Source organism: Pempheris klunzingeri, chromosome 17, assembly GCF_042242105.1.
Source record: "Pempheris klunzingeri isolate RE-2024b chromosome 17, fPemKlu1.hap1, whole genome shotgun sequence".
Taxonomy (NCBI): domain Eukaryota; kingdom Metazoa; phylum Chordata; class Actinopteri; order Acropomatiformes; family Pempheridae; genus Pempheris; species Pempheris klunzingeri.
The window spans coordinates 4,465,980-4,476,796 of record NC_092028.1 but is presented as its reverse complement, the minus strand read 5'-3'; the positions used below and the strand labels follow the sequence as shown (position 1 = coordinate 4,476,796).

Here is a 10,817-nt window from a genome sequence, read left to right as displayed (position 1 = left end):
GGCCCAATAATAATTCATCTGTATAGTGATCATTTTTGCCTGACGGTTGCACTACAATAGAGTTCAGGGGGTCACCAAAACAAAACAATTCATCATATGGGGACTTTAACAACCTGCCCTGTAATTGTCCAAATGTGTGGGTACTTGAATAGACAGATGAACAGAGCAAACATATCAGCTGTTTGTTTTACGTCTTTCCTGACTTCTGAAGTTTTATTCTCAACACTATGTTATAAATAGGACCTCAATAATGCCACTCTTCATACTTGTGCACTGTGCAAACTCAGTGCCCCAAGTAAAGTGCCCTCTAAAGTGGCATTATTGAGTGTCACTGTAGGAGCATATTTCAAATGTATAATACTACTCGTCATAGTGTGAAATACAGGTTCAGGTGTCAGACACTGAAAGCTTCTGAAGGTTCAGTCAATTAGTCAATAAGTTCAGTCAATAAGGATTAGAAGTACTGCATGTCTGTAACTGAAGCAGTCTGTTCCCATAGAGACCAGAGTCATGTGGAGGTTGTGTGTGGAGGCTGGATCCAGCCAGGGAAGACACTCACTTTCTCAAAAACTTTTTGTTTGTTTTTTTTTGTCTCTGTTTTGATGTCTTTTCTTTCCTCCCCCCATTGCAGTGTCTCTCTGGGAATGATGGTGTTGCCACTGGTGCCGCTCTCTCTGTCGCCATGACGATGCCGTTCAGCCCCCTGTCCAGCGACGAGGAGCAACAAAGGATGCTGGGAAACAATCGACATCTTTATCCAGGGGCAGAGGACGAGGAAGAGGAGGAAGAAGAGGAGGAGGAGGAAATGGAAGAAGATGAGCGAGATGAGGATCAGGAGGAGGAGGAGAATGGTGAGCTGGAAGGAGAAGAGGAAGATGATGACGAGGAGATGGTGGAGGACGTCAGGCGAGGAGGCCTATCGCGGGGGGCCAGGGGTGAGGGACACAGGCAGTCTGGTAAACTGGCCGGACGACCCACTGGGGACAGACAGATCCGGCCAGGAAACCCTGGACACACCACAAACCCCTATTCGTCCAATCCCGGACCCACGCACCAACAGCCAGCCAATCACATTCAGCAGCAGCAGCAGAGGAGGCTGAAGGAGCGCAGCTCCAGTTCGGTGCCATCTGAGGACGCCCACATTGCCATGATGGTGTTTCGCATCGGCATCCCAGACATAAAGCAAACGGTCAGTGCTGTTGCTGCACACACCCACAAAATCTGCCAACATCATAGCAACAATTCTGGATAAATTCACAAACACAAAGAACACGCACATCTCTGCTGTTCTTATCACAATCATGATCACTTAAACCATAATTATTATGATCATTTTTACCACTTAAAGAATAAAAGCTCTTTCTATTACATATAAATGCCTGTATACTCTGAAAAACTATGTTATTTCCAACAAAAATCGGAGAGGTATATGCAAACAAAAAATGCGTCATAAGCTGCATCAGTTGGTGCTTTCTTTAAAAATATAGTTTGACACTTTCACAAATGCACTTTCAACTTCGCTTCCTGGCCGAGAGTAAGAGGAGAGGATGAGAAGACCAAAGCTAACACCTAGTTAGCTTAGCTTAGCTTAGCTTAGCTTAGCTTAGCACTACGAGTGGAAACAGACTCTATCCAAAGAGAACTAAATCCATCTACCAGCGCCTTTAACACTCGCTAATTAACAAGTTTTATCTTGTTTGTTTAATCCGCACCAAAACCGAGGCTTTGTGCTAAGCTAAGTTATCTGGCTGTTGGCTCTAGATTCATATTTACTGTACAGACATGTGACTGGTGTCATCTAGCTCTTCGAAGAGAATAAATAAAAGTGTTTCCCAAAATGCCAAACTATTCCTTTAACATAATGTGTGTTAAAACATACCCCTAGTGTTTAAGGGTCCTTAATCCAAGGACCTTTGTTTGATGTCATTTTTGTGACCCTGCAGGGGATAAGTGGGTATTAAAAAATGGATGAGTGGATGGATTCCTTGTTAGAGAGTAAAAAGCCTCAGACAAATGTCTGCCTGAAAAAGTGAAGGAAAAGCTTTAGCATCACTTTAAAGATGTCACAACGAGGACGCCTTCTTGACATCTTCAAAAGGAGTGGGTGTTTCTGCCTCCATACTGGCATCATGCAGTGTGGCTCTGGGAATTTGAGGAGTGATGTTAGGTAAGAGGGAGCGGTGTCTGTGCCCTGAGCCCCATCGTCCCATCATCTCTCCCTGGGTGTGTGACAGTATGTGTGGTCAATTCAGTCAAATCCTGCAATGTGCACTGCTCCAGAAACACTGCGAGTCTCAGAGGATTGGGCGCATTATGTCGCTTCGACTCTCTCTCTCTCTCTCTCTCTCTCTCTCTCTCTCTCTCTCTCTCTCTCTCTCTCTCTCTCTCTCTTAAACCTAGAGAAATGCAAACGCTCGTCAGCAAAGTGACTGATCTGAGAGGTTGAGAGAGACTTTCAAGGTGACCCAGCTCCAGAGAAAAAGAGAGTCTGCGAGAGGCAGAGCTAAATTGCACACAAGAGCAATCATGATGAGAATATGTGGGCACGAATGTGATTTTTAAAAACACTACAAGCTGGAAAGGATTCAGGGAGAGCCAAAGAGAGGGAAGTTGAAGTGAAGAGAGAGGGTAACAGAGGGGGAAGTGCTGCCTCTGGCTTAATGTCACCAAAGAGCTTTTAAATGCTGTGAAAAGCCTTTTTCGGTGTGACTGGTTTTAAGAGTGTTGTCCAAAATCATCATAGACCGATCACTTCCATTTCTGAGATGCGGTCTTGCATCACGTCTGTGTGAAAGCTTCCATCAGAGGCGTGCCGAAATTGGCTTCACGGGCTGGAGCTGCAGCTGCCCCCATGTACAGTTTGCCATTGTCTCACTCTTGTCTGGCACTTGCCAGACGCAATTTTTCAGCCTTTTTCCCATCTGTGTTTTTCAGATGAGTGATTGGTTAAAGGGAATAATGAGCAGTTATTCCATTGTAATGTTAATTAAATTATGAAGGGCAGGGAATTGGGGATTTAAGGGACTTTAAGGCTCCATCCAAGTTTGTGTTTTTGTGCAGAAGAGAAAAACAGATGAAGAAAAGGGGGGAGCAGAGACAGAGAAGAGATTGTGCATCTTTGCTCATTGCCAGGTTAAAGCTGAACCAGACTGCCTTTGTGTTCGACACACTGAAGGCTGCATCCCTCAGACATTAGTGCTCTGTCCTCTTTTCTACTTCCTCTTAAGCAATGGAGGACTCTGTGAAGTGTTGGCTTTATAAACCATCAGCAAGAATGAAACTGCAAATGAAAGAAATGTATTTTTGAGTGCCTGTGTGTCTGCATCTCCATATTTTATATTTACCATCCCAGTGCACTGTAAATGCCTCGCTCAACGTTTCTTCCTCCCTCTTGCTGCCGTGTGATTTATTATTGATCTGTGCATGGGTGTTTTCTGCAGTGTGTGTGTGTGTGCTTGATTCTGTGTTTTTAAATCCAACCATAAATAATTCACCATTCCTATTTATTGTAACAAATCGGCATCAAAGTTTAATTGTCAAAAGATGGATAGATGGGAACACGGGAGGAGAGGGCTCACTCAAGCTTGGGGTCAGAACCTCAGAGATTGTCAGACAGTCACATAAAGGCATATGGAGACAGATAAAGGTACAATGTGGCACATGAAACATGGATGTTTGGAAGTAGATGCAGAGAGAGGTAGGAAAAGGTTGAGAGAGAGAGTAGGTAAAATGACAAAGAAGAGGAGAAGGATAAAGGTAAATGGAGGCAGACACAGATAGAAGTAAATCAAAGTAGATCAATGGAGAAAGAAGGCAGCTCGGTATGACAGCTGAAAAGAGATAAAGGTAGATCGAAGAAGACAGACTTAGATAGAGATAGATCCAGATAAAGTGAAGCAGACAGAAATAAACAATGGTGGAATGAGACTGAAGTACATAGAAATAGAAACAGCAAGTGCAGAAAGTGTTTGGTTGCTGATTTGCATCAACTTTTTAAGCTGACTTCAAGTAGTTTTTTTTTTTCTGTATCTTCATACTTTCTAGAAATCGTAAATAATCCCTTTTTTAATCTAAATTTGAGCCACACCAAGGGGGAAAATCCACGGAACTTGAATGATTTCAAGAAATTCAACTTGTGGTCTCACAGATAGTCAGCAAAGTGTTCATCCCTTAAACTAAATGTTTAACTTTTGTCAAACTTGCTCATTTACTTTGTCAAGAAGAGTAATACAAAAGATCAAGGCCGTCTTTATCGCTGCTGTTTCAGATTACACAACAAAATCAAATACAAAAACCACACTGACAGAGAAAGTTAGACTAAGAAACATTGAGTCCTCATGGGAGGATAAAGTCACTTTTCTCTTTGATGCCTTTTTATGCATTTTTTCATAAGTAGCAAGGAGGTGGAAATGAAATAATGTAATTATAGAATCAATCAATCAATCAATCTTTATTTATATAGCGCCAATTCATAACAGCGTTATCTCAAGACGCTTTCCATAAAGAGCAGGTCTAGACCAAACTCAACAAAAGAATCGAAGAACTTTATTCTTATATTCACATGTTCAGTTACATTCATTATATTCTAATTATTTTCATAACTAAAAAGTTTGATAAAATATCTGAATCTTTGTGGACTGACAGACGTGGATGTCACGGGTGGGGAAACTATGTAGTTAGGTCAATAATGATCCATCACATCAGTCCAACTTTTCTTGTAATGTTTTTTTTAATCTCTTTTATATTCTTCTTCTTTGGTCCTCTTGTCTGAATTAAGTAGCTACATAAACCCACACACTCAGACATGCAGAAAAACATTAAATCAAAGACCTAAAACATGACCTTATAGACTTTCTGCCAAGATGTACTGACTCAGTACATACTGTCTTGTTCCGCAAGGTCATGAAAGTTCTAACCCACTATCACTGTGACATTTACTCAGTCTCTCTCTCTCACTCTCCTCCCGTCCTGACTCAACCTCTTCAGGCCATTTTTCACATTCCCACTCATATCCACATCCTGCATATTCTGACTAAAAACCCTCTGATCTTCTTCTCTTTTTTTCCTTCTGGTTCATTTCCTGCCCTCCGTCCTCCTCTTCCTCCACCTCCTCTTCCTCCTCCTCCTCCTCCTCCTCCTTCTCTTCTCCTCACTGATGTTGGGTAATATCCCTTTACATTCCCAGAACATTAGGCCTGTTCTACATGTCAGCTAATTCACCCTCAATAAACTCTAATTGCTTGTTAATTGTGTTGTAATGAGATGAGGGAGTGACTGCACGTATATGCAGGAGTTATGAATTGATGGAGGAGGATCTTGAGTGACGGAAGAGCATTCACATGCGGTAATGCCGAGGACACACAAATACAGGTGTCAGATCTACATTTATATATAGTCATACATCTCTGTGTTCGATATTCACCAATTAGTTTTGTGCATCTCTGAAATTATTCAATTTGATGCAGTTTGATTACAGATTTACCTTCACCAATTGACTTTGATATGGCAATTTAAGTAGTGGCTCCAGTGGGGCCGCTACACATCACGCTGCATTTACACCACGACACCACTGAAGAAAATGTATTTATTTATTTATTTGAATGTGGAAAAGTGAGAAAATTGAATGTGCCCAAACACAGACACTTAATGGCACAGAGAGCACAGAAAGAGGTTTGGAACTGCCTGTATTTGTGCACATGTTGAGCAGATGGACTCACTGTTTTTTTTTTTTTCATTTATGTTTTGGATTTCAGGACATTTTGTGACAGCAAATGCTAATACCCTCTGACCTTTGTCAAGGGATCAGTGTTTGCTGCTCTCTCCTGAAACTCTCCACAGAGCCATCAGAGGAAACATCTGGTGATACGTCCTGCCTCCCCTCAGTGGGATTTACCTCTGCTGCTTTAAAACTCTCTTAACAGAGCTGTGCAAGCCTGCTGGGGAGATCTCTCTCAAGTCACTGTCAATCAAGATGACACTGCTGGTGCACTGACACTGACTGAGAGAGTGAGAGATCTGTGTGTACTATCAGTCTACTACATTTGTCGGGGGGAGATTTGGGACATTGAAAAATCTAGGATTTAGAAGCTAGTTGTTATAGGTCAAGGAGAAATTCAGAGGATCAGGGCGCTACATAGAAAGTTATTTTGCACTGTGACAGTTGATGTCCTGTCCTATTTTATCTACTGAGGGTCAGGGCACTTCTGGCTACTGAAACTGTGTTGAAATATTGCCACTGAAATGCTGTTTTCTCTTTTTCTCTCAACCCCTCTAAAACAAGCTCCCTTTTTTACCCAAATGTAGCTCAGTTTTCACGTACTGTAGACGTCTATACATCTTCTCACCACAAAATCACCAACTCAGGTAGTTATGGCTCTCATTGATGACTCATTGTAATGACTGAAATTGTTAAAGTAGTAATGAAATAAACTCCACCTTAACAAGCTATAACATTAAAATGCTGCTTGCATTTATGCGTTTATGCATCAGTAATAATAATCAGATAACAGTATAACACTCACAGGGTCATTTTTATTTTCATGAAGAGCCATTATATACATGTATTATACTTATACATGTTGCAATAAATCTCATTTTACAATGCAGGACTTTTACTTGTAATGGTGTATTTCCACACTGTGGTATAGCTTGTTTTACAGTACAGGGCTGCAAGTGGTGTCACTGACATGATGTTAGTCTTCTACAACACTTACTTTTTAACCAAATGTAGCCCAGTTTTAACCGACATGTCTGAAATCCCAGACTCAGGGATCACTGTGCAATGATACACAGAGGTGCAAATTGCTTATTGCTGTACATAAGTACAATTCAGAGGTACTTTTACTTCCATTTTATGCTACGTTATTCTTATCCTCATTCAAGGGGAAATACTGTGCTAAAGTGAAAAGCAGTTAAAATACACTCTCTACCACCTACAATATTAAAATTCTGCTTATGTGTTAATTTGTCAGAAATGATAAGCCATTAATATAATTAATCTAATATTATCATAAAACAATGCAGGAGTTTTTATTGTGATGGAGTATTTACAGTGTGGCGTTGCTTCGTTTACTTTAGCAAAAAGCTCGAGGTCTAAGCTGCATATCGCTGCTGTTTCAACAGCATTATCACGTCTATACTTCAACAGGTTGTAGCCCACTTCACCTATAAGTATTTAGAATGTTTCCCAGTTTAAAACTACATGTCCAGTGAAAACTAATGAAGTGACACTAATGAAGGGGATCTCTGAGTTGGCTGTGCTTGTGTGTGTGAAAAAGGTCCAGTAGCTCACTTGTGCACACAGTAACAGTTAGATGTGTATCACAGGTTTTTGATATGATTCCGCCACAGCGGGAGGCCAAAGCAGTTTTGTTTGCAGGTTTATTGGATTGTCGAACTCACGCACATGCAATCACGTTGGCGTTTGCCTGCCGAGTGCATTAAACAGCATGAAACAAATGAGTTTTCTCCGCTGTTTGACTTGAGCTGAGGAGACGCTGAAGTATAAGCATCAGCTCCTCAGGCAGGATTTGGCCTCTCAAACACTTTCACACTGAAATTCAGATAGACACGAGGACACATATACTTATATTTCAGTGCCTAGTTGAGACATGTGGACTTCTTGGGCAACAAGACACCATCCCTGTTGTATGTTAATGACAGGGTTAGCCCCAAAGGAGAACAGTGGGATTCAGATGATAGAGAGAGAAGTATGGGAAGAGGAGAAGAGGGAGTAAAACATGGGTGAATGAGAGAAAGACAATGGAGACGATGGAGAAAGAGAGAAATAAGCAGAGTGTGAAAGACAGAAATGCTTCAGAGAAATGAATTCACTCCTCTTGAACTGCTGTAGAGAGGAAGAGGTAGGTGGAGTGGCTGAGAGGGAGAAAGAGAGTGAGATATGGAGAGGAAGTTGACTTAAATGGCGATGTGGCTGGCATGAGCGTGTAAGCGTGTTTGGTGGGGGGTTATTTCCCCATAGATCTCATTAAAGGCTTCTAGTCCCCCTGCACTTGGCCTGCGGAAAAAGGCCAGAGGGACAGAGATAGAGAGAGCTAGACACAGAGACTCTCAGCGACTCTTACTTCTGCATAGATAAGTGACAGAGATGTTGCAGAGAGATGGAGAGAGGGAAGGAGGAGGGAGAATAAGATAGAGATAGGCAGGGAAGATAAAGAGCAGCACGGACAGAGTGAGTGGGCGTATGTGAGTGGGAAAGTGTGATCACAGCTTCAGGAGGCAAGACAGAAATTTTGGTCTGCATGATGATAAAACCACAAGAGAAACAGAAGGGCTTGCTTTAGAGTTTAATGAAAAACTCAAAATCATATGAAACTTATATAAAAGTTATATAAAAGCCATGACATTTAATGCCTTTATATGTGACACCCACAGACAGTGGTGGAAGAAGTACTCAGTATGTAAAAAGCACTCATGTTGAAAAATGGCCCTGTGAGTATCATATTATTGAATATAACATTAATGGAATACTATTACTGATGCATCAATGTGTAAATAGTATTTTACAGTCGTAGTTGGATGCAGCTAATTTAAATTACGTCTTATTTAGTAAACTGGACATAATCTTAAATATGCAAAATGATAACATGCAATGTAACTATAGCTCTCAGATGAATAAGGTGTAATAACAAGTGCAATATTTCCCTCTGCTGCTACTACAAATCTCGTGGACTACATGTACAAAGTAGAATAATGTGGAAATACTCAAGTTAATAATTCCTACACTGCCCATGCAGACATCTTACCATGGTTTCAGAAATGTAGATAAACTCTTATCCAGGCTTTGACAGACTGTGTTCATGCTCAGAGATGATCACAAACCTGCACACTGTTAGAATCAAATAAATAGGGTACTTTTTGCCAAAGATTATCCTTCCTTACAAAAACTGTCTTGTTGGGCCCCATTTCCACTAACAGAGATTTTCCCTCTAAACATCTTCACATCTGATACTGTTTGAGGCCTGAGGAGATCTTATTATCTGATATTTCACTTCACCCTAACCCTGAAGTAAAAAAGCAAAAGAATACATCTACGTGATTGTTTGTATTTTGACACTGAAACAATATTGTCATTGTACATAGATTATATTCTACAAAGCAAAAACTCAGAGGCCATTTGGTCTCATTAATTTACACACAAAGCTTCCTCACCACAAGAGGGAGCCACAAACACTCACAAAATATCATTGGATGCTTATACAAGTTGTCAGGCTGACTGGTGACTGTACAGCCATGGTTTTAATAAAGCACAGTGAACAGGCTGTGCTATTGCATTACCAACAGTATAAAATGTCTGTGATATAAAGAGAATCAGTGGGAAAACAGTTTACATAGCCAAGTTGCATTTTGAAGGCCCGTGGGGATGAGGAATCTGTGATGAGCTCTAATTGGCTGGCCGGTTAGAAGCTGGAGGATCAGTCATATTCCTGGAGGTACACAGATCAATAAGAGGCATGGCTGCCTTAGTAAAATCTCCAACTATCTGAAGCCTCTTAGGCTGAGAGCAGTTATTACACAAATTTGAATCTCATTATTTTACGATAATTATCAGTGTTTTATAACTGTTCAGATGAGCTGTGGGAATATTCCTCCTGCATTATAACTTCATTTTCTGTGTGCTACTGGGACTGTACTGTTAAGTGCAGGCCCGTGAGTGTATCTATGCATGTGTGTGTGTGTGTATATGTGTGTGTGATGCCTAATCTAACACAAACACACACACCTTTTCATCCTCTTTCGCTCTCATACTCAAAGTCTTAGACATTGCCCTCCCTTCTACTGCGCTCTTTTTCACCATAGTGCTCTAACACACACTCACACACACACACACACTCACACACACACCCTCCCAGTACCCCATCTCCTAGGGAACACAGGGATGTCTCTATGGCAACAAGCAGCTTGCTCTACTAATGAACTGGTTGCCTTGACGACTGGGTTGGCTGTGCGCGAACAGAGACTCTGGATAAAATAGAGGGAAAAATGTTATGTTACTCCTCTGCACAAAGCCCCCATGCAGGGTATTATCTTTTTGTTAGTAGGGCACACACACACACACACACACACACACACACACACACACACACACCACACTGAAACGTGTGTCTATGTGTGTAAAGAGAATAAGATGAGTGACAATGACTGAGTGACTCTGGCCTACAAGGAGGGTTGGCTTGAGACAAGAGCCCATGCAGTAATGCAGTAAGAAGGATCCTTGCAGCTGGCTGTGCTCTGCGTGGGCCAATCATTCTGCTGCTGCCTCAAGGTCAGAGAACAGCCCAACTCCACTCATCCACTCAGGGCGAGGAGAGAGAGAGAGAGAGAGAGGGACAGAGAGAGACAGAGAGACAGAGGCAGAGAGGGAGAGAGAGAGCAGTGCCAAAAACCCTCTGTCAGCCATCTGTGTAGTGAGTTACATCCCACTTTGCTGACTGAGCCGCTCACCCATTATGCATTTGGCCATTCGCAACCCCACCAGAGACACTTAAAGCTGCACCAAACTGCCATCCGTATCCTGTCTGCAAACTAAGGCCACTGGGAATCACCCTCTTTACTCTGGCACTGTCTCCCCCTGCTGGTTCAGAGGTGGGACAGCGTGCTGCAGCGAGTCAGGTTAGAGCACTCGCTGCCACGGGATTGTCTCCAGGACCGTGGTGACCTCTACAAAGCTTCCAGAGATAAACTTTAGGATGCATGAGATGATTCAGAGGACAAAATATTGTTCAGCTACACAAAATTTGTAATAGACATCTCTTACACAGTTATTTGAATTAAATCAGTGGTGGAAGAAGTACTCA

General features: G+C 41.8%; 1 protein-coding gene across 1 annotated transcript in view; it reads left to right on the top strand.

Moving 5' to 3' along the window:
* The first annotated feature begins 682 nt into the window (after positions 1-682).
* The window catches only part of shank1 (SH3 and multiple ankyrin repeat domains 1), a 51,169-nt gene continuing 41,034 nt past the window's right edge, over positions 683-10,817 (top strand). Inside the window, exon 1 of the mRNA XM_070847717.1 lies at positions 683-1,189. Within this exon, the coding sequence (XP_070703818.1) occupies positions 683-1,189 (507 nt within the window). The remainder of the gene's footprint in view (positions 1,190-10,817) is intronic.